Source organism: Carassius carassius, chromosome 20 (genome assembly GCF_963082965.1).
Source record: "Carassius carassius chromosome 20, fCarCar2.1, whole genome shotgun sequence".
Taxonomy (NCBI): Eukaryota; Metazoa; Chordata; class Actinopteri; order Cypriniformes; family Cyprinidae; genus Carassius; species Carassius carassius.
In genome coordinates, this window is record NC_081774.1 from 25,523,739 (window position 1) to 25,551,370 (window position 27,632).

Below are 27,632 nucleotides of genomic sequence, written 5' to 3' on the forward strand. Positions count from 1 at the left end.
CACCAACTTACCTAAACTCATTGGTTGAATCTTATGTTCCCTCCAGAAGTTTGCGCTCTGCAAGTGAACGACGCCTTGTGGTACCATCCCAAAGAAGTTCAAAATCACTTTCACGGACCTTTTCCTGGACTGTGCCCAGCTGGTGGAATGACCTCCCAATCTCAGTTCATACAGCTGAGTCTCTACTCATTTTCAAGAAACATCTAAAGACTCATCTTTTTCGCCTCCACTTAACCAACTAACACTAGCGTTTTTCCTTTTCTTGTCTTCATTTATTAAAAAAAAAAAAAAAAAAAAAAACTGTCTATGCGTTCTATACTAGACTAACTGAGACTTGTCATTGCACTTGTATACTGTTGTTGTTCTCTTGTTGACCTGACTGCTTCTATTGTTCTCATTTGTAAGTCGCTTTGGATAAAAGCGTCTGCTAAATGATTAAATGTAATGTAAATGTTAAATGTAATCAGTGTCACAATCTGCTGAGTGCAGTGTATTTATAAATATTTTATAATATATGACATACAAGTTTCAATATAAAATGCCTTTAAATTTGTAGTTAAATTTAAAACCATAAATTATTGTCTGTACATTGAACAGTACACTGTAACAAAGAGACAAGAAGAAATATATTACATTTTAATTGAATTTCAAATAGCATGCAATTATCCCAAATTATCACATTCAATTTGTATTAAGTATATTCTTTAAAAGTATATCATTTCCTTGATAAGTACTTTTTTAAAATGTGTGCTAAAGTCTAATGTATCGCTGCAAAGCTCAGATCTGGTGACCAAACTCCATCTTTTTTTCTCTCTAATTATTGACATTTGATCCCCGGCCCTTTAACCTGAACACAATACAGTATGGATCTTTTTGTGTCTTGCAATGTTGAGGTATGGAGTGAGTATGCATGGGACACTTTTAGGGAACCATTTCCAGTTTTTGTGCTTCTCTGACTTATTCCACTGCCATATCAACAAGGAGGAAAAATGATGCCGCTTCTTATTTAACAAAGAGATCTTTTATTTTTAACCCATCTACAAACCTTTTCCTGATTTACAAAGAAAAAAATTACAGAATCTGTAAATGTATTAATTTTTTATGTATTATTTAAACACCCAGACTAATAGATTTTACATTTGACCACATCTTTCATTAAAAACACATGCTTTATTAGGTCCTAAAAGTTGTCCATTTACGTGAGGTTTGTAATTTCTCAAGATCCCTCTCCAGTTTCTCTCAGAAGATCTCAGAATCTCTGCCAGTTTTCTAAATAGTTTTCCCATTGATTGTGACTTCAGAGGTCCATTGTTTTACTGGGAGCTAATTGCTCCTCATTTACAGGAGGTACCTGGATCACTGCTTCAGAAAATTGTTTCCTTTCAGAAGAAGCTCAACCTTTTGATTATAGGTTTGAGGAGCAATTCTAATGGAAATAGTTACCACGATAACAAAAGACAAAGTCTAAAAAGATTCTTTGTGCCAGCACATGCACAATGTAAGAGCTCTGGAGAGATATGACCTGCTTTTTTATATTCTTTTTGTCATCACTTGCAAATTTCCATAAATTAGCAATTTACCACCAACGTAAATCATTCATTACAAGTACAATGTCCATCATGTTAAATATGGGTTTTTATTAAAGTTCAAATATTTCCCACCATTGGTTCATTATCCAGATGATATTAGAATTATTATTATTTTTAGTGTTTGAAACTTTTGCCTCTTAATGTAATCCCAGATGTGAATTAATAATGTTATGGGGTCATACAAATCACTTAGAAAAATCCCAGTGAATCATTGCAATTAATGCTGAATGGCCTATATGGAAACACACACACACACACACACACACACACACACACACACACACACACACACACATATATATATATATATATATATATATATATATACCATCATAGTCTTTATTTACATTTTTGTAATACAAGCACACACAAGCACACTTATGCATGCTCCACCCCAAAAGGAGAGGGCATGCAAATACACATACAATAGGCTTTTTACAGTAACAAAATGTGGTGTTGTATATTCAAATGAGGCATATATAATCCGCACATCTCTTCCCCGCCATGTGTAGCCTACAGATCAGTGCACATCTCTGCAGTAGTCATGGTGTCCTGCATCACAGACTGCATTGAAAAGCCCATCCGGCTTTGTTTTGAAAGTGTCGGTAAGATCGTAGGGCTTCACCCGTGGTGGTTTGTCACTTTACCGCTGGCGTTGTCCGCAGGTCTAGGGGGAGGATTTTACTTTTTGAATGACCTGAAATCCAACGACATAGTGGAGCAGTTTACACCGAAAAACGGCCGCGCCAAAGTGGAGAGGGGATTCTTTCAAGAAACATTTCCACAGATTGACTCGCAATTTTCAATTATACGACTTAACACTGATGGGGTATTTGCATCTTTGATATTCTCCTGTCAAACAAACATACTCAGTGTTCCCGCACTAGAGGAGATCATCCGCATAGATGGAGAAATTAGAAGAATCACCGCAGCTCGTGACGCACGGCATTTTGTGTTTTCGGATATTTGCGCAACTTTGAACGGAAGGTGCAACTCTAACGTAATGCTTGATGTTCTAGATTACAATGCCAGCAACATCGACTTTGGCAACATAACGTTTCCTGAGTACTGTAATTCCAAATTCAACTGTATCCACATGGGAAATATCATTAGTAAGGTGGAGGTGGATCACAATGGAGTTGTTCGAAGTGCCAAAGCAATGAAACTTTTCTATTATCTCCAAGAGAGCAATAATACACTGGAAGATGCCTGGCTTCAGGGATTTGTAACCTTGCTCTCTAATGTAACGACCTCTAAAACTGAAGTAAGTAGGCTATCTCTGTAATCTCTACTGAATCTGTGTATGACCATCCTGTTTTGAATCTTCTAATAAATTCCATTTAAATACAAGCACTAAGAATGCTATTAGCATTCAAGACTGATTTGGTGAAATCTAAAAGGAGCTCAATCACAACATTTTAACAATTCCAGTTTTCTAAATTATGGAACACATTCATGTTGCATAGTTTTGCACTTCATATAAGAGTGCTTAACCATTTGCATATTCAGTGTCTTCAAAATCAGCCACATTTAAGACATTATATGCCATAAAAATCCCAAAGCATTTTATGAAATGTTTTGTGGTGAGCTATATATTTTAAATAATTGGCAAATGGTTTGAGCATCAATACATTAGCTATTGGGTGTGGGGGGGGGGGGGGTGTTCTGAAGCCTACCTCATACTGTGATTCTTAGTCTAATCAATCTTATGTATGTGACTAAACAATAATTATTTTTCTCAGGTGTCTTATTTCACATCCATATCAAGACAACAGGAGTTTGAGAAGAGTACCCAATCTGTCACTGAACTTTTTGCTATTGCTTATTTTCTTGCCATCTCATTTTCAATAATATCTTGCCTAAGGTTTGTGTAAAACAGATCATGAACTAAAAAATTTAGATTACAGATCTGATGTAAATTGTAAATAGTTATACATTATTTAATTTCACAGGTTTGACAACGTGAGGAATAAAGCATGGGTGGCTTCTCTTGGAGTTTTCTCCACTGCACAAGCAGTGCTGTCCAGCTTTGGGTTGCTGTTACTCATAAAGGTGCCATTTGTTATTACTGTGGCATCTTCTCCATTCCTTATTCTTGGTAAGATACTGTATCTTAGATAATGGTTATTTACTGTTTTGAACTTATTCAGACCTACAATTGTTAAAGGATCTGCAAATCTGATTCACAGGTTATTGGTTTTCTAATAAAGATAAATAAATAACTGGGGATAGTAATGTAATGTACATAAATAACTAATCCCATTCTAAAGTTTAGCTGCTCTATATTTTATATTGCAGCCCCAAAATAGTTAATATTTAGAATATTTAATGTACTGAAATAATTTCAACATTTCAGATTTACATAATATATTTTGAGACAGATTTTCAATGCCATATAGAATAGACTGCTGTATATATGATGGGTTGTTTTTTAAAAATGGCCATGTGACAAAAAAAAGGTGCTGGATTAAGGAGGTGACCCATCTTACCCCACACACTGTAGGTTTGCATTGGATAAACAGGTCAAAATGCACAAAGAGCACTACATTTCATGTTCTCAACAACTGACAGATTTTAATTTCAATATGTGAAAATGTTTTTTAGGAATCGGTATTGATGACATGTTTATCATGATCTCCAGCTGGCAACGGACCAACATCCAAGACACAGTGTCAAAACGCATGGCTGATACCTACAGAGAGGCAGCCGTTTCCATTACTATCACCACCCTTACTGACGTGATAGCCTTTTACCTCAGCTACGGTAACCCTTTCGGCTCTGTTCAGTCTTTCTGTCTGTATGCAGGCACAGCTGTCTTGTTCTGCTACTTCTATAACATCACTTTTTTTGGAGCTTGTTTGGCTCTGAATGGAAGAAGAGAGGGGGCAAACAGACACTGGTTAACTTGCATGAAGGTCCCAGAAGAGGTCCCACCAGGACGGTCTAAAGTCTATACTCTCTGTTGCGTTGGAGGATCTTACGACCATAACACAGGTACTGAGGAAGAGCACCCAATGACACTGTTCTTCAGGAAGTATTATGGACCATATTTGACAACAGTTTGGAGTAAAGCTTTAGTCATTTTGATTTACTCAACATACATTGCTGTTAGTGTTTATGGTTGCCTGCAACTTAAGCAAGGCATTGATCTCAGGAACCTAGCACTTGATAAATCATACATCATCCAGTACTATGAAGCTGAAAAGACATACTTTGATTATTATGGTCCGAATGTAATGTTAGCTATCAACGGCACATTTCCATATTGGGAGGAGAGCAAACGCCATCAACTGGAGTCATGTTTTGTACAGTTTCAGGAATTGAATTTTGTCAAGAACTTGTCGACATCTTGGCTTCATTCTTTCGAAAAGTATGCAGAGGAACACAGTATAAACATCAGCTCAGAAGGTCAGTTTAAAAGACATCTTTATGAGTTCCTGGACCGCCAACCAATGCTCAAACAGGATGTCAACATAACCAATAACGACATAGCTGCTTCACGTCTGTTTCTTCAGACAGTTGTTCAGAATTCAAACGAGAAGAGCATACTGAACTCACTACGGAAGACAGCAGAGAGCTGCCCATGTCCACTGTTGGTCTACCATCCAGCGTTTATATACCATGATCAGTATACAGTAATAGGGCATATCACTCTTCAGACCATCTCTGTGGCAACCATAGTAATGCTGCTCATCTCCCTTGTGCTGATTCCAAATCCTCTTTGTGCCTTGTGGGTTGCTTTTGCCATCGCTTCAGTCATTTTGGGAGTCACCGGTTTTATGGCACTGCTAAACGTAAGTCTTGATTCAATCTCCATGATAAACCTGGTCATTAGCATCGGTTTTTCTGTGGACTTCTCTGCTCATATCTCCTACACGTTTGTGTCCAGTACCAAGCCCGACGTGAATGAAGGAGTTGTGGAGGCAATGACACACCTGGGCTACCCCATACTTCAGGGGGCTCTGTCTACAATTGTGGGTGTGGTTGTGCTTTCAGCTTCCAGTAGCTACATATTCAGAACCTTTTTCACCATTGTGTTCCTTGTCATTACTTTTGGGCTGCTTCATGGCATTGCTTTTATTCCAGTATTTCTAACTTTCTTTGGATTTTGCCACAAATGATGGCAGCATTGAATTCGAAAATCAAACTTCTGCTTTTTCTTCATTATGACTCATCTCTTTTTAAATATACTTGTAAAATTAAAATTGTATTACAGTAAGAAATAAAGGATTTCTTGTGGTTACTTTTAAAGCACTTAGAAGCATGTTCAAAGTATAGTGAAAGTGAAAAAAGTGAAAGTGACGTGACATTCAGCCAAGTATGGTGACCCATACTCAGAATTTGTGCTCTGCATTTAACCCATCCAAAAAGTGCACACACACACAGCAGTGAACACACACACACACACACACACACACACACACACACACCCAGAGCAGTGGGCAGCCATTTATGCTGCGGCGCCCAGGGAGCAGTTGGGGGTTCGGTGCCTTGCTCAAGGGCACCTCAGTCGTGGTATTGCTGGCCCAAGACTTGAACCCACAACCCTAGGGTTAGGAGTCAAACTCTCCAACCACTAGGCCACAACTCCCCCTTCAGAAATGTGCAAAATGTAATTGTAGTTGAAATTCACAGTGAATGATTGCAGTAACATGTTGTGGCGAGTGGGGCGGGGCCGAGGGACGTGGGAACAAGGAGTGAGGCCGGCAATGATTGGGCAAATCAGTGACACCTGCGACCCACCGCCGGTCTCGAGTCCCACGTAGGAGATGGAAGGATATAAAACTGGAGCGACGACAGTGAAGGACGAGAGAGGACCAGGCCTGGGCTTTTAGTTGTGTTTTGGTTTTTATTTTGTGCGCATCAGTCGTCCGTGAGGGGCTGGGGCGCTGTTTGGTGTTTATTTTGTGATTATTAAAGTTTCAGTTGATTGTCCGCCGGTTCCCGCCTCCTTCTTCCGGATGAATATGAAGGTTTAATCATTACACATGTATGTATTTATGAACCATTTGTCAAAATGTTGTGTGAATGGACTTTAAAATGGAGGGACAGGAATCTGGGATTTCATTAAAAATATCTTTATTTGTGTTTCAAAGATGAACGAAAGTCTTGACACATCAGAAGTGTGAGCACTTGATGTGTAGCACTATCCAAAAAGAAAACAGTGTCATTTTAACCTTCTGGCTTCTAGAGGAAAGCTAATTACTTTTCAAAGCAAAGAGACATAACTGGGTGAAAATCCTCAAACTTATAATTTGGGCAACCATCTAGAGAACTAGGCACAAGCATTCAGTTTAGACTTGTTTACTTGTATAATGGTAATGTTCTCGCAATGCAGAAGTTATCACAGTACATGAAAATAACAATTATGCAGAGTTATGTTTCCTTTATTCTGTTCAGCTCCCATTCATTATTTAATGTGCAACAGCTTAAAAAGAAAAATAATGTTTGAATTACAAAGCAGGCAGAACTAAAATCTAAAATCAATCTAATACGCTTATATACAATGTTCTTGATTTTAATTTTATTAATTATAAATATATACTTTATATACACACAACTAAAACGAGCTTGGGTAAAAGGCAAACATACATGAATGCAAGGTAAACTCATAGATGGAGAGCTACTGTATATGAATAAATAATGTGTAGAATAAAGCTGAATAAACAGAGTGTAATAACCACTGGAACATGAGAAATGCAGATCTAATATCAAATTTAAATGAATATCACATTTTAGTTTCCCTTTTGTTTTATGATTGCCATTTATGATCAAACTGATGCAAGAGAGTAAGTATTTAAACCTATAAGATGGAACATGTAATATTCCAGATGGTATAAAAATAGTCTTGTGAAATGGAGCTCAAACTACACAAGTTTATTGATTTCTGAGCCACTTGGAATTTCTTAGCATACTGGCGTTCTGATGTATTTACTTACTGTGACTATTAAGGTATTTTGAAGCAGCATTGTTCACAAGCAGACAATAAATGCATCACAAAAATAATACAAATGTCCCAGCACTAAAGTGTTTCAAATTTTGCATTCCACACTCCCTCAGATTAAAAAAAAAAAAAAAAAAAAAAACTTCCCTTCTATTTCTCAAAGGCCACCATGCAACATATGCTCAGCCTGGCTCAGACAACTCTGTCAGAAACAGTGAACAGCAATTTGTTCCGTCCTTTATAGTAAACTGGACTGTTGCTTACAGCTTAATGATTTATTCAAAATCAGCTCCACTACAAAAAAGGCAGCACCTACAGTCAATGGGCCAGAACAAACACAAAAATAGATACTACATGAGTTCAAAAACCATTAACAATTTCTTTGGAAGAAAATCCCAAGCATGTAAAACTGAAACATTTTTAGCGATCTGGCTCAGGGAGAAAAGAATTAAATAAAAACTTCTTTACCAATGGGGATTGTTGGCCTACCAAGCTCTTGGTTGCATATGTACATTCATGTCTTTTAGGGTTCCATTGTCCTTTTTCCCTGTTGCCTGAAGGTCCTGGTGAGCCCTCATCTGCTGGCTATTGTCTTTCCCTCTAAGACCAGCTGGATCTCTTTGGCATCCAATGTCTCATACCGCAGTAAAGCTTCAGCAAGATTTTTGTGTTCCTTAGAACGAGACTTCAGGAGCGCTTTAGCACGCTCGTAGGAATCCTAGGAGATTTCAAACAAATATTTGAGCCAAAAATGAGGGGGGAAATAGTAGCTGGTATCAAGAAATGTTAATAGCAGGCTGTTGAGTGCTTAAAAATGTACTGATTTGAGGACTGAATTAGATCAGAACAAATTTTACCCTCAGAAGTGTCCTGATTTCATGTTCAATGGCTGCCTGAGTTTCTGGGCTCTGCTTGGTGAGGTCAGTATATGTCATGACACCCAACTATTAACAAAAAAGAACGACAGAAATTAAAGAGTCAATAGCTCAGAAAAAAAAAAAAAAAAAAAAAATTATATATATATATATATATATATATATATATATATATATATATAGAACTATTTTTTGAAACCTAGGTAGCTGCCTTGCTTTCTATTGTCATGGAAACAACAGATGCAAAATGATCTACTTAATACATTTTAGTTTTAGTACAAGTGAAAAAATAAGTCCGTTATTTAACTTAGGAAATAACATGCAATTTATGTCATACCATTTATTTCCTGCTTAATATTTTTCCTTGGACAACAAAGTCTTTATGCATGAAAATATGCAACAGTTAATAACATTTGGCATCAATAAATTTGAAGGCAACCAACTCCTTCAAAACCAAAAAAGTAAATAAATAAAATCTTAAATTAACATTCATCTATCTATGCCTATCAAGAAAGCAAACATAATTTGCTAAATATGACAAACCTTTTCACACATGCCAAATCTGGTCACCATCATTTTAGCTATTTTTGTAGCACTGTCAAAATCACTTGATGCTCCTAAGTAAAAACAACAACAAAAATAACACAGATGAACAGAAATAAGTGACAAGCATCACTTTGCAGTATTTCCTATTCATGAATTGTCTTCTCGCATGTTTGCAAAATGTAAGGTACAATACACACTTAGAGCAAGGTCACTCTATAATATAATAATCATAAATACAAAAACATACTGAATGACACTGCAACCCCAGAACAAACAGTACTGCAACATACCAGTAGTGATATTATCACTGCCGAAGATGAGCTCCTCAGCCACTCGGCCACCCATGCTAACGTCCATCTGGGCCAGAAGTTGAGAACGAGTTTCACTCCAGCGGTCATTCTCTGGGAGCATGGACACCTATAAAGAGGAAAACAAAAATACTGGCACTAAATCAAGGCAGACTGTCTCACACTTGAAAAATAAAAATATATCTCCAAATAAATTCTGACCTTACAGTTTCAACCTAAAGAGAAGAGATTAGCCCTTTCTAAGTAGCAGCTCTTATAATCAATTAAAAATGTACTCACATGACCCAAAGTGGGGCCTCTCGGCATAATAGTGGCTTTATTTATGGGCATGGCATCTTTGGTGTAGTATGCAATAATAGCATGGCCTGACTCATGGTACGCTGTGATCTCTTTATTCTTCTTGTCAATCTCTGCGCTCCTGCGTTCCGGCCCTGCAGAAAGGCAAAGTCAATGGTAAATTTCAGCCACTGAAAACATTCAACTGAAACAAAAGAAAAATGAAATTGTCAGTTTCACCCAAAATGGATTTAATGGGCCAAAAATGAGTGCTTCTCTAATGGTGTCAGCAACTTTTTCATGCACATAATGTAAATAAGCTGATACAGGTAAACATGTCAGCATGGACAGACTTTTTCAGGACCAAAACTGATACTAGATTAGCAATGTGTGTCCCTGCACCACAAAACTAGTCATAAGGGTCTTTTTTTTTTATACATCATCTGAAAGCTGACTAAATTAGTTTTCTGTCGATGTATGGTTTGTTGTGATAGGACAATGTTTTGCAATATTTACAGATACACAACTATTTGAAAATCTGGAATCTAAAGGTGCATAAAATCGAAATGACCTTTAAAGTTGTCTAAATGAGGTTCTAAGCAACGCATTTGACATAAGTTTTGATAAATTTACAGTAGGAAATTTACTAAATATCTTCATGGAACATGATCATAATAATTTTTGGCATAAAAGAAAAAATTGATAATCATGACCCATATAACGTATTGTTGGCTTTTGCTACAAATATACCCATGACCAAAAATACTGTCATATGTAAAATCTGTTCGGCTGAAATATCAAAAGGCGTCTATGACACCCTATGCACACTAGGATAAGGATAGTATATGACACCCTGAACAGAATACAGAGTTCAGTTGCCCAAATGTAATTATTTAACCTTTATTTTTGGTTTTGACGTTTCTACAAAAAATTATTTCCCGTGAACTATGGAGAAATGTCATTATCTGAAATTTAGGGGTAAATGTGACTTTATATGAGCAACAACATTTCCTCAGTTAGCATTACCTACCCATCAGTATTTTGTCCTTAGCAAACTCCAACTCCTTCATGGTCACCATGTCTTTGCCATCCACAGCTGCCTTTAGTGCAGCCTGATTAACTAGATTCTCCAGCTCGGCTCCAGAGAACCCCACCGTTCCTCTGGCAATGACCTCTGCCTCCACTGCTAATGTCCAGAAAATACAATAATCCTTAACAACAATTACTTCACTTCCTGTGAAGTTTTTACCTCACAACATTAAGAAATGAGTCTTTCACAGACCACTTACCACTGTCTACTTTAATTTTTTTAAGGTACCACTTGAGGATTTCAGTGCGGCCTTTCACATCTGGTCTGGGGACAGTGACCTGCATATCAAAACGGCCTGGCCGGATCAGAGCGCTGTGGAACAAGATTCAGATTTTCTGACCAATCAACCAGATTATATTGACAGAAGACTTTCACAAACTCACAATATCACATATATCTTATTATATTTGAGCATATTGTAAAACAAGCAGGCTTTAGTCTTTGGATGTTCGAAAAGAAATACATACTTATCCAAAGCTTCAGGGAAGTTTGTTGCTCCGATTATGATGACACCTTCATTTGGCTTAAACCTGCACATGTTAAAAACCAAAAGTTAGTGAAGGAAACTCAAGCACAGACCACAATGAAGTCAGTCTGAGTAGCATGGCTCACCCATCCATCTCTGCTAGAAGCTGATTGATTGTCTGTCTAGAATAGGGGTGCATGGGGGACTCAATCCTCTTTCCTCCAACACTATCCAGCTCATCAATGAAGATAACACAAGGAGCATTAGCTTTAGCTTCCCCTAGAGAGCAAATGCAGGAGAACTGCTTTAATACATGCATTCATTCACTATTTATGGAATTAAGACTTGTCTCTGAAGCTAGGCACTCACTGAAAAGGTTTCGAATTCGGCTAGCACCAACACCAACAAACATCTCATCGAACTCTGAGCCAGATGCGTAGTAGAATGGCACATCTGCCTCTCCTGCCACAGCACGGGCCAACAGGGTCTTTCCTGTACCTGGAGGCCCAACCAACAAGATTCCTATGAAAAAATAAATTAATTAGTTTAAATATGGACTGCTGTTATGGTGTCTTTTTTAATCCTTTTTGAAGCTCTAGACATGTGGTCACTGTGAACTACTACTAAATGGTAAAGAAGGTAGATGTAGATGTAAGTATTTTTCATAAATCTATTCCACAGATTAAAAAATAAAATTAAAAATCATCAGGTTTGCTAAAATTTGACAATGAGCAAACAACAGTAGAATTGAAATGTAACTACTAATTTGAATGGTTCTGGCTTGGAGCCTTTTTTTTTTTTTTTTTTTTAGCAAAAGTGTGTTCTTACCTTTAGGCAGCTTTCCTCCCAAAGCAGTGAACTTCTGTGGGTTCCGGAGAAACTCCACCACTTCCTGCAGCTCATTCTTGGCCTCCTCCACACCCTTCACATGCTCAAAGGTGACGTTCTTCATCTGGACAGGGTCCACTGCTGAGTCCAGGCCTGAAGTGGTTCGGAATCGCACTGTCCGAAAAGGTTACATTATAGTTCACACTCCAAACACACACACACACACACACACACACACACACACAAAGCTTTCGCAAAGCCACCAAAGTGGAATGAAAGGGGTGTGACAAGTGGGGCGGAGCCTAGAGCCATGGGAACGGAGCAAGGCCGGTGGAGTGATTGGAAATGAGCGACACCTGCGCCACTCACCGGTCTCGAGTCCCACGGAGGAGATCCGGAAGGATAAAAGAGGACTTTCACAGTGAAAGTGACATGACATTCAGCCAAGTATGTTGACCCATACTAAGAATTCGTGCTCTGCATTTAACCCATCCAAAGTGCACACACACAGAGCAGTGAACACACACCCGGAGCAGTGGGCAGCCATTTATGCTGCGGTGCCCGGGGAGTAGTTGGGGGTTCGGTGCCTTGCAAGGGCACCTAAGTTGTGGTATTGAAGGTGGAGAGAGCACTGTACATGCACTCCCCCCACCCACAATTCCTGCCGGCCCGAGACTCGAACTCACAACCCTTCGATTGCGAGTCCGACTCTCTAACCATTAGGCCACGACTTCCCTAAAGGAAAGAGAGAGGGCCAGGCCTGGATTTTATTTTGTGTGTTGGTTTTATTTGTGCGCGGCAGTCATCCGCGAGGGGCTGTCACGCCGTTTTGTGTTTGTTTAATTATTAAAGCTTGATTTAAATGCCCGCCTCCTTCTCCCCGTGACTACAAACGTTTTTACTTTTTTACAAGGGGCAAGACCACCAATAGAGCATTAATGGTTTTCAATCCAAGCCAAAACTTTAACTAATAATTAACATTTTATATTAACACAGGTAGACATGACACAGGGCATAAGCTATACTAAATTTAGGGAGACAAATCATACGTGCTGAAGATTCAAAATAATATTTACCTGATAAGAAAGGTGTTTTTGAGAGTCCATATAACCCCACCAGCAAAAGCACCAATAGTATCAGTCGTGTCCTCCTTAATGATTCTATTGGAAATGACAATATGATTATATGATTTTTTTTAAATACAATTAAAAAGTGAGAAAGGAAACAATTAGATCAGATTGAGAAACATTCTGCATTCAATAGACCTCAGTCAGGGCAAAAACAAGGCTGGCTTGTCTGTGAGAGACAGACTTACGGTATTTACAGTACTGTATGAAGGTCACACAAATGGTTTTACGGAGCTTTTGTCTACTGAAAGCCTTAAGAAAACTTGCCTTGGGTTCTCTGTGTTAGTGTCTGTGCTTTTAGGAATCCCTCTGCAAAACCAGTCTTAAAAGCATCATGCTGACCATCAGGAATGTTTTTGTTTTTAAGGAGCTTGTCCAATGTTTCAACATCTGGCCCTTTGTCTCGTGTAAGGAAACCCTGATGGACAAAACCATAAATAACATTAAAATGGCCAAACAAACCTTAAAACATAATTATTTGGATAGTTTATATAAAGTTTTCTGTGGGCTTTTGAACAATACATTTGCACAAAAATGCACATGCACTTAAGAAAACAAATTACTCCCAGGTTTCAGTTCTGAAATTAATTGAAATGCAAATACGGATCTCCTTATGCTGTTTAACAGACTAAGGGAAACCAACTTTTATTTACATATAAATACTAACCACTGCACTTACAAGTTCTTCAAATATAGTTAAGCACAAGATCCAAGCCTACTCTGATCTAGCCCTGTTTTCATATGCAAGTCACCATCACATTTCACATAGCAAGGTTTCAGCATGACATGAGTCTTATCTAGTTAAAATATCATTTTGTGTTTCACAGGTTTAGAAGGACAGAGTAAATGATGCCAATTCTCATTATTGAGTGAACCATCTCTTTGTGTTGTAATAATCTTAGTACAGTAAATAAACACTACATTAGGGTAATCATTTGAAAGAAAGCACTGTATTACTGTGTGGGTGACCTTCATAAATGATGGTGTAAATCCCTCAGGCTCCCCTGAACTCTCAAAGCCTCCCTGTAGACGGCGTGTTCTGGACTTCAGGGTTTTAAAGCCACGATTTGGAACCATCACTGAGGGGGAAAAAAGGATTAATATTTGAAGAACATCAGCTGGAAAAAACACAGATCATGTCAAATGAAGTTGCGTGTGACAAGTGAATAATAAAATACTGTACACTTTACATGGCAAATATTTGAGATCTGTACATAGTGTTTGGAGAGGTGACTTGTTCTGCTTGGAGAACACAGGAGTGACACCACCCAATCTTGAAAACCCTGAACAGGAAAGCAGAAATTAAATAGGTAATACATCTGACAAATTTAGCCTTACAATATGAGAAATTTGCACAATCAATTAATATAATAATCAATATTATAGTGATGGATGGCTTGCAGCAATTTAAGTTATTGAGTGAACTGTTGAGTGCATAAATGCAAAAAAAACTATTGGTAACAAAACACAATCCTAATAAGGGAGGTTTAGGTAGTCTCATTCACAGAAGTGCATTTCATTATTGACAATACTTTGTGGCACAGGAAAACACTGAAAAAGTTCTAAAGAGACAGCAAGACTGACATCGAACCTTCAGTGATAGCTTCATCAAATTACAATGAGATGGAATCATCAAAATACCATTATTTGAAATCAATAAAACAAGATTACAGAATGAAAGAAAATGATCAGAGTTTAAGATTTCTGTCACAGGCTCAGGTATCAAGGAAATTAAGGGAAATCTATTTTTTGCCTCACCATGTTTGTTGTGAAAGAACGAATCTGAGGAAAGATGGGAAGTCCTCCAGATATTTGGCACAGTCCTCAGTTGTGAGAGCGACTCCTGCTGAGTAACACAGGGCAGAAGCTTCTGCACCAGCTCATCTAGCTGGCCGACCCTGAGATCGGTCAATCCTAAATCCCGGAGGGTCAGCGATGGCTTCCCAGCACAACACCACAGAAGCAGAATTTAAAGAGGAAAAACATGGTTAGGATTCAGAAGAGCATCATTCATCTAAAAGCTGCTAACGCTCAACTGCTCAATTTTATAACTACATTTGCAATAAATGACTAGAGAAGACAAAGGGAGGGTACAGTATTCATCAGTGTGATTACCTCTGTGCAGTTCAGTTCTTGTTCTGATGCATTCTCTCTGTGTTTGTGATTGCTGCTCACTGAACCCTTCAGAGAGTGCAGGGCATTGATGAGGTGACTCAGCTGGACTGTTACCTGTGGAGATAAACAGGCAAACCAAGTTTTCTTCTTTTCTGTCTTGAGAATTACATTTTTTAACAGCTTTAATTAAAATATTCAACCTATATTGGGGTGTTCTCTCAAAATTTGAAATTTGACAATGTAAATAATGCATCAATGAGTATTTTTTGACTGTGTGAAAATGATTTATACATTTCTCAAAAACTAAAAGAAGAAAAAAAAATGAAAGCCCATTAAACTGTCCATTTTTGCCCATAATGAAAGTCTTATCTAAAGTTATTGCACTCATTTATCAAGGGAGGGAGGCAATAGTATCAGTAAGACAGACTCAAATGTCTGAGAAATATTAGACATTTGTGATATGTGGGGGGGAAATCACTTATGAAAAATATTTGAACTTCCCACGAACCTGGGGCGCGTTCTTCGTCCTGAAGCTGCTGTCGTAGCAACAGGTCTGTGAGCTTAAACCGGCTTGGGAGCAGGCTTATTTCATGTAAACAGGATTAGATTTGCATCTTTTTAAGCAGAATTTATATTTAAAAGCTGTCTGCTACCACCGCTACTTTATTACTAGAGTATCATACCAGGGACAATAATTTAAAATAATAATCATTTAAAAATTTATTTAAAGATAATTTGATAATTTTGTGTAGTCTTACTCATTGAAAGATTTATTCATTATAAAATAAATAACTTCATAATTGTATTAGAGTCTAACACAGATAATGTAGAGTCGTGCAGTAATGAGTGATGACAGCTATTATAGGAGTGGATTGATGGAGTACAGGAGATGCAGATAACATGATCTTAACCCTTAAAAACTTTAATTAATGCTGTCCGGTAACACATCTGTTCGAATATCAAATTAAATTTGAAATATGAATTGCTCATTACTACACTGAGATAAAAATGTAAAGCCTGTACAAATATTAGAAGTCGTGAATTATAAATAATTGGGAATCATGTAAAAAAATTAATATATGCACATCTCATTTATCTATTATAAAATTGATGAAGTTTTGTTCTCTTGGCTGTTTCTTTCTAAAAGTCCAGAAATGTGTCAAGTTTTTCGTCAGGTGTCCTTTTTAATTATATGATGTCATTACGTTGCCGCCAGCCAATCGCTGCATTGCTGATCGTGGTTTCGAGTATCGTTACATAACCCCTTTTAAACCCACCCATGAACGCGGAATTATCTCGGATAACTATCCCGCCATACTAATCATCAAAAACAGGTCAGATCCTTATTAGCGCGATGATATCATCTGGGGTATAATAAACGACATACGAAGAACGGGCCCCTGGGCCCTTATTTCTCAACAGATGTGCGAGTAAGCACAGTTTCACGCAAAGTGTGTGATCTACCAACTTGTACTAATATGTAGGAATGTGTGTAAATATAAGAACAACATATACTGTAGAACCTTTTAACGTACTGTTGATAAACGAGGCCCCTGGATTTATTTATGTAAAAAGCACGCATATTGTTTAATGTCAGTCTGATTTTAAATACATGAATAAAATATACGAACGTATTCTTAGCAAAATGTCATTGACATTAACTCGGCTATTAAAATGTAATTCTCTAAACTGAAGCTATTAAAGAATTAAGCACACTTGAAATACTGTGATGGATTGAATGTTCATGACTTTAAGGGGAGATAAAAAAATAAAAATAAATAAATAAATTATACATATGTTGCGAAGCATGTTTTACATTGGTATCAACGCAAACCAATGTCTTAAAACAGCATTTTTGTAAACACAAACCGTCAATAACACTGCAATCAAGTGAGCTAACGTTATAACAACGACGACTAGACTAATAACATGACATTGCCTTTTCTGCGTGATTTTCAAAAACCTATTCGTTTAAATCTTAAGTGCTGCTTCTATTCTTGTTACATATGCTAGCTAACCAGCTAGCCTGCGCATGTTAAATTATGAAACCCGCTGTCCTATATAGACAGTGATTTGATACCTGTGGCTGAAGGGAAGAAGAAAGAGAAAACATTTCCAATTAGCTGCTGACAATTTCTTGAAGACAACGGGAGTTTATTGATTTGGAGTTACATGTAATGCCCTCCACCGGTGTCCTCTTCCGCTCAACTAGCCTCGCTGACACTGCGAAGACTCATTAACATAACGTTCTACAACATCCGGCCTAGAGAAAGACAAAATAAAAGTCCTCAACATGTCTGTTCAGCCAGGTGTAAATACTGCCATCTTACTGCATGTAAAATATTTTTACATTTATTATTATTTTTACATTTATTTATTATTATTTCCAAACTAATGCAAAATAAAAAAATAATATAATATAATGGTAAAGTATAATATATTAAAAAAAATAAAACAGTGTAATTGAAAATGGATGACAATAGAGTATATAATGAAATTACAAGTAACGTAAAAAGTAAATAAATACATAAATATAATAATAGTATCTATAAGTATCTATAAGTATCTCATATTGTGACTGCAGTGTATAAAACATATAATCCTCATACTTTAGTAAAGTTAAAGGTACAATTAAAGTAGCCCATTAGAAAAACACTTAATTAACAGTATTATCAAAGCTAATATAACAACTTTTATAAATAATAGGACAGTTGATTGTATCAATGACAGTCTAGCTGAGTTGTAGGTTGGGAAGTACTTTTCAAATATTAGAATATGTACGAGTTGAAGGGTACTTTAGGGTAAAATGCATCATTTACATGAGCGGTGTAGTAGAGGTGTATTATCATTACATTTTCGAAACATTAATTTAATTAAACCAATTGCTTTGCAAAATGGTTCACCGTTTTGAAGCACTTGAATCACTGCACGCTGATGACGCCTGCTGGTCAAAACTGTGAATGCAACAAAAATATCTATTGTTTTCTCAGGCTGAAGAAAGACACTTGAGGCCTGTACCATGAAGCCAAATTAGCTGGCTAGCCAGGTAAATTTCAGTTTAGATTGCACCAATCTTGGGTTTTAGGTAGTGGCTTGGCTTTTAGCGGCATTCATTGGCATAGTAACTTACACTCCACGGCTAACCCGCTCTGGTGCAGGTTATGTTCAAGGTTAGAGATCTCAAACTAAAGTTGAACCCTTCAGATGGGAGCAAAGTGACAATGTCTGGCTTTAATGATAATTACTTAAAGTTATTTTACATGATTTATATAATTATTATATGTTTCATATTATTATTAATCCATTACACACAAGCAATTTTAGTTTAACAGTTATTATAAATCATTTAATTTAAATTCATATTAATGTATACAGATCATGTAATATGAATGAGCTGTATATCAATAGATAACACTATTTTAAAAATGATTACATGTGGCCTTACATTGTTCGAGTCTCTATCGCTATATATTTTCAAATGTATAAATTAACTTAACAAGTTTCACTTGTGACTGCACAGATAGAGCAAGAGGTTTGGTTTTGTCAACTCGAAAACTAATCCTGGAACTCTGAATTTGTTCAGCTGCTATCATGGTACAAGCCCCTGATGGACTCAAACAACTATTAGAAAGGGCACAAAGATTCGGTGATGCTCAGACACAATGCAATTAAGAGTTGGAGGGTGTAAACGGTTTGAAAATGATGATAAGTGTAAATGTTCTTATTTTGTAAGCATCGTCTGTAGCTTCTGAAGGGCAAAAGTGAAAAATAAATGGCAAAAATGCTAAAAACAAATAAATAAAAAGTTCTTTAAGCAAAATAACAATGAACAATTAATCCTTGCATGTTAATCTGCTGAAAAAAAATGGTTTGTCTTCCGCTCTGGAATGGCATTCCTCCTCTAATGATGTCAGTTTGATGGCTTTGGCAGAATATCCTTAACCACGCCCCTCCAGCCATTAATTTGCTATGAATGAGAGACAGAGAAAAAAAATAGAAAACCACACCCTCTATTCAATACTCAGTTTTAGCTGGAAATACGCCACTACACTGAAATAATGTAAGCAGCAATTTCTGGTTCACCCAGACTTTAAATGCTGAGCACAAATTCTGAATATGGGTCACCATACTTGGCCACACATCACTTCACTTTCACTTGTGCTCTGCCTGAGCTCCATTCTGTCTCAGAGGGGAGAGGGCTGTAGCCATGCACTTTGTAAAGGCTCACATTGCCAGAGAAAGTCCGAATGGAAGTACAGTATATTGGAAAGTCAACCCTTTGAACGTGAAACTCAAGAATGGTCGGTGATAAGGGGCTATTTGGCTCTTTGTGAAGTGAAGGCAGAAAAGTTAATCTGGTCTGAGTAGAAAGCGCACCACAATTTGGTAAGTTCTTCATGAACGTCCGGAAAGAATGGTGCAGGTCCATGGCAGGTGGCTTGCTTGTGCCCTTACAGGAACCATTCACTGATGCAGCTGTGGGAAGGCTCTTATGGGGCTTACCATTCTAAGCAAAGCTCTTAAAGGGCCTTTGAGAGGATGTGGTTGAGCTTGCTGTCCACACTGGGCCTGACATCACCTGGTTTCTTTTGGCAGAAGGGGCCAGGGTCCTCTATGGAGCACAACCATTCCTCCACATCAGAAGCCATCAGAAACATCCTCCTTGGATCCTCCAAAAGAGACCAGACTGCTTGCTCCTGTGAGGGGCACAGATCTTCATGGCAGAAGAGAACTAGGAAATCCTCTCACTGTAGGGAAGTGTGGGGGATGTGGGATGTGTGCTGGCTTGAACTCACTCGAACCCATTTGCTTAGTCCTCTGACTCTGACCCTGTTTTGTTTCTTAGGAGGAAGGAAATGGGAGAGCACAAGGGCGGGGATACTTTCTCATGCTCAGTGAGAACAGTCCATCCAAGTGAGTTGGTGGATATAAATAAGGTGGATAAAAATAGATAATAATATAAATAATAAAAAAGACATACTATAACATTGAGGTCTAAATAGTCCTCTCAGTGCTGCAGAACCTTTTCACTACTTTTAATACTTTGAGAAGAATTGGAGGTCCAAGCCTTAAGAAATTAAACATAAATAAATAAATATATTTTTAATAGATTTAATCATCTTTATTCATTATTCATTATTACTTATAAGTTTGGCTTAATATATAATATTAAAAATGTTTCATACAGAACATAAAACCTGACCTAGCACTCACCTAATTCTATTCTATTCTATTCTATTCTATTCTATTCTATTCTATTCCTTTAATTATTAATTTAAATAACGTTCCTATGTTTACTGTGCTAGAATAAGACTTGTCACAGGCTGCTTGTTGGTCTGATTGCTTCTATTCTTCTCATTTTGATAAAAGCTTTTACTAAATGATTAAATGTAAATGCAAATAAAAAAATTTTTTGAGAATGTAATGTATGTATAAATGTATATAATTCATTACAAATATTGAGATAAATAGTAAAGATTAGGCGTGATACAATACAATCAGACAGATAATACAGGCAGATTCCATTATTTTGTGTCTGGGCTCTGCTCACTTTAAATCCTGGAGTGACGTCATTTTACGCCACGGAAACTGCTTGGATCCCAAACAGTCCCACCTCCGCTGGCTCGAGCTCTGATTGACAATAATGGCGACGCGTTCGTCTTGGGTTGCACCTCAATAAAATATTACTCGAGACCGTTTATTCACCAATTCGTTGATATTACCTGGGCTTAAAGGTCGGCTTAAAGGATATCTGTCAGAAATTATCTCCGAATCTATTTTGGCAAGGAATTATAAAGTTCTGCTGGTGGAATTCTTGGGAAAGCACTAACAAAGGTCTCCACATCCGTGGCGAAGTGGCTGCTGTTTACAGACCCGAGAGTGCATTTGTTTCGGGCGTGAAGAACTGCGATTATTTCATCTACAGCTATTCATTCAGATATTACACTGCCATTTATTAAAAACCGGGACGCCTTGCTGAAACTGGCTCACTTGCACGGGCAGCTTGAGCTGCTTTTTGCAGAAGCTTTTCACGAACAGCAGCTCGCGCAGACATTCTGAATCGCGTCACGCAAAGTTGGACCATCTGTTGATCGCACAGCAAAGTTCGCAAACCTTTTTTACATCTCGCGATAAAAACGACGGTGTTTTTTTCTAAATCGAAAGTTTTTGTTGCTATTTTGCTAACGTCTAGTAACCGCTTACAACTTTATTAAGGCTAGCTATAATAGCTGGTTAGCCTAGACTTGCTAACTGGCCTTTGCTAAAAACCAACCCTTAGATACTGGAATGTAACGCTTGCCAAAACTACCACAAAATTGTGTCCAGAATAAATGATAATTACAACCTAAATTTGCTTACTCTTCTCCGTAAGATATATTTCACCAAAACTACTTAACGTTACATTTTGTTTGTTGCTAACTTGCACAGTTTTTAATACTTCAGTTAATAAATATACAGTCTACAGGATATCAATAGACAATTAATTGTATGAATTCAGAAAACTAGGTCTTCCCTTTACTTGTCCGTACAGCTAAATTGCCCTCATTCACTCGCCGTTGACCCAGATGCAAGTTTAGACAAGACGAATCGGTTAATTTAAAACCAAGTTTTCTGAGCTGGCTTGACGGCTAGCTAAAAGTATCTTTTATTGCAACATTTGCTCGTAAATGACCACCGGTAGGAATAACCGAGTCATGATGGAAGGAGTGGGTGCTCGAGTTATCCGCGGGCCTGACTGGAAGTGGGGTAAACAGGACGGAGGAGAAGGGCACCTCGGCACCGTCAGGAGTTTTGAGAGCCCGGAGGAGGTGGTGGTAGTGTGGGATAACGGCACCGCCGCCAATTACCGCTGCTCCGGGGCTTATGACGTGAGGATTCTCGACAGTGCGCCCACAGGTGAGACTTTAACCTTGTGTGATATCAGTGCATCTGTCACCTGATCTAAACAAGACCGAGCTTATTCATGTAGAACATGCATTTGGTGATACTTTAAAATAGAAGTGAAGTGACATACAGCCAAGTATGGTGAACCCACAACACTAGGGTTTGGAGTCAAACTCTCTAACCACTAGGCCACGACTTGCCCATGAAATATTATGATTGATAGAATAACATTGATTACTGAACATCACCTAATGAACCTAAAAAAAAAGTTTAGGTCATGAAATTTTAATATGTGTATATGTGACCCTGGAGCACAAAACCAGTCATAAGGGTCAATTGAGATTTATATATCATCTGAAAGCTGATAAATAATGCTTTCCATTAATGTAACAGTTATAATTTATTAGGATAGGACAATATTAATATCAATACTGATAAAACTGTTTTAAAATCTGTAATCTGAGGGTGCAAAAAAATAAAATCTATATATTGGGAATTAACCTTTTAAAGTTGTTCTTAGCAGTGCACATTACTAATCAAAAATTAAGTTTCGATATTTTTACAGGATATCTTAATGGAACATGATCTTTACATCTTTGGCATAAAAGAAAAATAAATAATTTTGACCCATACAGTGTATTGTTGGCTATTGCTACAAATATGCCTGTGCTGCTTATGTTTATGTGTATATCCATCTATATAGAGAGATAGCGAGAGAAATATAACAAACTTTAGTTGAAGCAGTTCAGGGGGACGTCAACTCCTGTGTCTCATGCGTGTAATTACCATGTTACAGGAATCAAGCATGATGGCACCATGTGTGACACCTGTCGGCAGCAGCCCATCATTGGGATCCGATGGAAATGTGCCGAGTGCACCAACTATGACCTCTGCACCACCTGTTACCATGGTGATAAGCACCACCTGCGCCACAGGTTCTACCGCATCACCACTCCTGGCAGTGAGAGGTGAGTTTCCTCCCTGTGGTCTTGACTCCTTCGCATTATTCCCTCTCTGGCCAGTTTCAGACCCATCATGCCACATTTCCTTCAGTTATGGTCTGTTGTTGGTTGTGGGCTGTTGTTGGGCTGCAGGTGGACCACTCATCTGCTGCCTGGAGCTCAGTGGGAATAGCAGCCTTTAATAGTACGGAGCAGTTTGCGTCATCAGTCACCATGTCCCTCAGTGTGGACGATTTATGTCTAAATACAAGCTACTTTAGATTTGATTTGCATTTTGATTTGACTTTAAAGCTGGCCCACTGGTCTTGTTTTATCTGGTTTTTAATTTGAGGGATATTGCACTGTCACATCTACCTGTGCCTAGTTTGTACATATATTTAAATTTATTTGGAATTTCTGTGTTTATATATATATATATATATATATATATATATATATATATATATATATATATATATATATATGATAAGCCTTGTTGTTATCCACTGTTTTGTTCTTCAAACTTAGTAAACCATTTGTTGATACCTTAGAACACATTATGGTAAAAGCGTGTTATGGCAGAGAGGCTAGTGACTGGAGTTTCGTTCATTTTGTTCCTGAAACAATCCAGTAATCTTGAATAATGCAAACGTTGGATCAGACTCTGCGGTAGACCACATGAACAAATAAACTTGGAAATTTGGATTAATCATCCAGAAGCAAACCATCTCCCTGTTTGCTCAGAGAAAAGCAATAGTAGAATGCAGTATGGTGGATGTTTTTAGAAAGAGGAATAATTGTTTAAAATAGGGCTTGATTCTTCTGACATTGGCACACTTCTCTGTTTCGTTTTCTCTATTAAATACAGAGACTACATATATGCGGCCAAAGTTAACTTTATTTAAAGACCCAACATCAATTACACATTTTCCTTGCTGTCAGTTATTTGTCAATGTTTATTACATTTAAACTGTCTAGCTCTTTGGGTGGATCTTTCCTTGTAATTTCACTATTTTCTCGTCTCAATTTCCTTGCTTGGCTGTTTTCATAATATAAAATGGACTTTTTCTTTCACTGAAGTATATGCAAAGATCCATCAAGGTTCGTTCAATTGTCTATAGGTTGAAAGTCTTTCATGATCACAAAACAGGAAGTATGTGCTATTCTATTTCTGCTTCATATGATCTGAGGTTAATGTGGGTCTTACCAAAATATTTTAGACATGTTTGCTACGGTAGTAATACACGAATTGTTAATACAGCTGGTCTCATTTACCTAGTAAACTTTCTTGCATGGAATATGAAAATAGAGCTGCTGTTTTGTTTTTAGAGTTGCGTTCCGTTCTTTTTTACTGGCTTGAGTAACGTCTCCTTCACTGACTCCATATGGTAAGGCTATTAAGAAGTCTAGCAGTTGTTTAGACGTCTCTTGTGGCATCCACCCATAACTGCCCTCAACATGAGCTCAAAGAAACAATAGGTCAGCTCAACAGCTGGTCTCCTTTTAACTAAGTGTGACTCTATTTCCCTAGTGAGAATGGTTAGTGAAGTACAACACACAAAGACAGTGATGAAGCCAGGCCTTTTTCCCTTGGCAGCTGCTGTCTCCTGCTGTGGTTTCCAGCTGCTTTAGGGTACACATGATCATTTTATGTACAATTCTTTTATTTTTTATTTGTTTGCAAGTCTCTTTAGTGTTTTAATTATTATTATTTTTTTTACAGAAGTTTGTAATCTCAAGCACAGCCTGCATGACATTAATATGTGTTGGGAATGTCATGTTTTGTATTGAGATAAGCGGTTAGTTAGGGGTGCACAGAGAAGAAAAATGAGCACATGTCAGCAAAGCTGGAGGATCAGAAACTAACTGCTGTGGTTCAGCATGGGGCAGCTTCCAGATGGGAGACGAGCTTCTCCAATTGAAACAAACAATAAGTGATTTTTAAAAAATGATCCAGGATTATCCTTTTTATTCTGCAGGTTAACCTTTGAGTGTCAAAGAAAAGGGAGCTAAACAATATAAATGATGAAAAACTGTGGGATCATGTTTGTTAGCTACAGTATTTCAGGAAGTTACTTCTCCACCTCTAATATTTAGCAATCATTTTTAATATGACCTTTTCTTTTTGAAAAGCTTATACTTTTATGTTCCAAAGCATATCATCTGAAATTGCTTTTGTGTTCGCACAGAGTTCTTTTGGAATCTCGACGCAAGTCAAAGAAGATCACCGCCCGGGGCATCTTTGCAGGAGGACGGGTGGTGCGAGGGGTGGATTGGCAGTGGGAGGATCAGGATGGAGGGAATGGAAGAAGAGGGAAGGTAATGCCTCAACATGTTTGGTTATGCTCATTTTCTTTACTCATCATTTATCAGATGAAAAACACTCCTCTATCACATAGATACAGCTATGTTATGAGCTTTTATGTTCACTGAAGCAAAATTAGATGGCGCCAAGGCATTATTATTTCACATGTATTCATTTAACTTACGTCATGCAACAAGTTATCCATCCTACATTAGCAGTAACTTAAAGGAGTAGTTCACTTTCAGAATGACAATTCTCTCATCATTTACTCATCTCCTACTTGCGCCAAAGCTGTTTAAGTTTCTCTCTTCTGTTAAACACAAAAGAAGATATTTTGAAAAATGTTGGGATCTGAACAGTGAATGAGCACCAATGACTTCCATAGTATTTTTTATTTTTTTTTTGCTACTATGGAAGTCTGTGGTGCTCATCAACGTTCCGGTTCCAAACATTTTTCAAAATATCTTCTGTAAATAAACTCATACAGGTTTGGAACAAGTAGGTGGGTGAGTAAATGTGAAAATGTTCTGAAAGTGAACTACTCCTTTAAAAAGTGCTGTGAAACAGTAACAGTGAAAATTGCCTTTTAACAACGTTATATACAAACCTTTTAAAGCTACATTATTATAAACTGGCATTATTACAAATATAATACACGTAGCACCATAATTTCACATAGGGCCTACACCACAAGTGCAAAGACTGCTGGTTTGATTCCAGTTTTTTTATACCCCAATTATGCGACACTAGATGTCTATTGACATGTATTGTATTCTAGTGTTGTATGAGGCTAATCACTGTTCAAATTTAGCCTTTAGCCAGATTGATTTATTTAGTGCTCTATTGCTGAAGAAAAATAAATCACTGCTACTCTTTTGCTTATTTACTTATCTGCAAAACCAAGTAGGGCATAGCATTTTAAAAAAATATTTAAATGCTGTCCTACTAAGAAACTATTTTAGTATACTTTAAGTTAGTTTGCTGCTCTCGAATCTTTCCCATAAGTTCAGCACCGGTATTTTTAATGACGTGATTTGAGCGAAGAGTGATGCCAGAGGGTACTGTACAAGTCAACCATTCATTTGGTCTTTGAATTATCTGAGGCCACTCCAGTTAAGTGTATTTAAAGAGTTCTTTCAAGCACACTTCTTTCAGAGAGAGTGCCTACTTTGACCTAAACATTGAGTGTGACCGCTAAATCTGCCAGTCGTAGCTAAAGCAGCATTCTGCCACTCCGATTAGCGTGTCTGGTGGTGAAAATATTCACTCTCTTGGGATTCTCAGTGTGTTTGCTGCTTGTTTAGTGATTTTACCTTTACAAATCTTGTTTATTGTGTGACTAGAATTACATATGGTACATTGTTATAGAGGAAATCTTAACATGTTTGATACTGGATTATTAACACAGTTGATCTTTGAATTGTTACTGTTTCAAGCTGAAAGTTTAAAGTTGGCTTGAAATGAAAATTCAATTTCAGTTAATCTAAATTTATTTTCTAAATGCAGCTAATAGATCTTAATGTAAACAATTATATTGTGCATGTGTTTCCATAAAAAGAAAAAAAAGTTTAGCATTTAACTGCCGCCACTTTTGCTTTGTGTTATTACCGTTTCCTCTCGACTTTAAAGACTCTGACTAACTATATACATATTATTCAGTGGCAAACATTTTATAATTTTTTTTTTTTGCAAAGGACTGACCTTTAAGATGTTAATTAGTTTTTCTAATGTAATTTTTTAGTTTCACACAAGGCTTATTGGAATGTCTACGGTCCTTAAACTCTTGTGCCCTTGAATGTTGTGTTTGTTAGCTGAATTAATCCGACTGTAGAGTGCTTTAGTTACGTGACCCAAAGTGAAAGATATTCAGTAAGTCACCCTCACCATCCTTCTATGTTTCAGGTGACGGAGATCCAGGACTGGAGTGCTGCCAGCCCCCACAGCGCAGCCTACGTCCTCTGGGACAACGGGGCCAAGAACCTCTACCGAGTGGGATTCGAGGGCATGGTGAGGCACCCCCATCTCTATGCACATACACAAAAGACTGCAGTTTACTGGCCTTTGTGTTGCTACCCACCCCCTTCTACACGCACTGCACCACACACAGACAAGTCATCCTATATGCTGGCCTTCTTTATAAGAGCCATGTGCAGGGCAGCCATTGTGAGGGGCAGCTGGATGAGCTATCTGCATGATAAAAGAAGTCTGTTCCCTTTCTGTCTCTTCACAAGAGAGTGATATTCAACATGAAGACCAAAGGCAAAGAGAGCAGGGGGTGTGGTCTGCAGAAAGCGTGCCTCAGTTATTGAAGTGCTAAGCTGCTCACTCATTGGCTGT

General features: G+C 37.6%; 3 protein-coding genes across 11 annotated transcripts in view; 2 read left to right on the plus strand and 1 right to left on the minus strand.

The window, feature by feature from the left end:
- The first annotated feature begins 2,043 nt into the window (after positions 1-2,043).
- On the plus strand, positions 2,044-5,816 carry LOC132096724 (patched domain-containing protein 3). Its single transcript, XM_059502292.1, has 4 exons — positions 2,044-2,853; positions 3,332-3,453; positions 3,542-3,687; positions 4,194-5,816. The coding sequence occupies exons 1-4, from the start codon at positions 2,134-2,136 to the stop codon at positions 5,708-5,710; spliced, it is 2,505 nt and encodes an 834-aa protein (XP_059358275.1). The 5' UTR covers positions 2,044-2,133; the 3' UTR covers positions 5,711-5,816.
- Positions 5,817-7,793: 1,977 nt separating this feature from the next.
- yme1l1b (YME1-like 1b) lies at positions 7,794-17,402 on the minus strand. Of its 2 annotated transcripts, none has more exons than XM_059502295.1 (18): positions 17,245-17,402; positions 15,165-15,278; positions 14,808-14,988; positions 14,264-14,332; positions 14,019-14,128; positions 13,317-13,467; positions 12,999-13,082; positions 11,923-12,096; positions 11,464-11,616; positions 11,241-11,373; positions 11,096-11,158; positions 10,828-10,940; positions 10,569-10,724; positions 9,542-9,693; positions 9,245-9,371; positions 8,952-9,025; positions 8,391-8,477; positions 7,794-8,251 (listed from the first exon to the last, which is right to left on the minus strand). In XM_059502295.1, the coding sequence occupies exons 1-18, from the start codon at positions 17,275-17,277 to the stop codon at positions 8,108-8,110; spliced, it is 2,118 nt and encodes a 705-aa protein (XP_059358278.1). In that variant the 5' UTR covers positions 17,278-17,402; the 3' UTR covers positions 7,794-8,107. The 2 variants fall into 2 exon arrangements, with proteins under 2 accessions (XP_059358278.1, XP_059358277.1); XM_059502294.1 differs by having other exon boundaries at positions 14,240-14,332.
- Positions 17,403-20,769: 3,367 nt separating this feature from the next.
- The window catches only part of mib1 (MIB E3 ubiquitin protein ligase 1), a 59,558-nt gene continuing 52,695 nt past the window's right edge, over positions 20,770-27,632 (plus strand). For 5 of the 8 annotated variants that reach the window (XM_059502299.1, XM_059502301.1, XM_059502302.1 and 2 more), the window contains exons 1-4: positions 20,770-22,061; positions 22,846-23,017; positions 25,180-25,309; positions 27,198-27,302. In XM_059502299.1, coding sequence (XP_059358282.1) covers positions 21,833-22,061; positions 22,846-23,017; positions 25,180-25,309; positions 27,198-27,302 — 636 coding nt within the window. In that variant the 5' untranslated portion in view covers positions 20,770-21,832. The remainder of the gene's footprint in view (positions 22,062-22,845; positions 23,018-25,179; positions 25,310-27,197; positions 27,303-27,632) is intronic. The other 3 variants (XM_059502300.1, XM_059502304.1, XM_059502307.1) reach the window with 1 other exon arrangement.

Excerpts from the sequence above, each read along its gene's own strand:
- LOC132096724 (XM_059502292.1), top strand. The coding sequence starts at position 2,134 with ATGGTGTCCTGCATCACAGACTGCATTGAAAAGCCCATCCGGCTTTGT. Across the intron at positions 2,854-3,331 it reads TAACGACCTCTAAAACTGAA|GTGTCTTATTTCACATCCAT; the intron begins GTAAGTAGGCTA and ends TATTTTTCTCAG. Across the intron at positions 3,454-3,541 it reads TCAATAATATCTTGCCTAAG|GTTTGACAACGTGAGGAATA; the intron begins GTTTGTGTAAAA and ends TTAATTTCACAG.
- yme1l1b (XM_059502294.1), bottom strand. The coding sequence starts at position 17,277 with ATGTTTTCTCTTTCTTCTTCCCTTCAGCCACAG. Across the intron at positions 13,468-14,018 it reads TTACACCATCATTTATGAAG|GGTTTCCTTACACGAGACAA; the intron begins GTCACCCACACA and ends TTTGTCCATCAG. Across the intron at positions 11,617-11,922 it reads GGGAGGAAAGCTGCCTAAAG|GAATCTTGTTGGTTGGGCCT; the intron begins GTAAGAACACAC and ends ATTTTTTCATAG.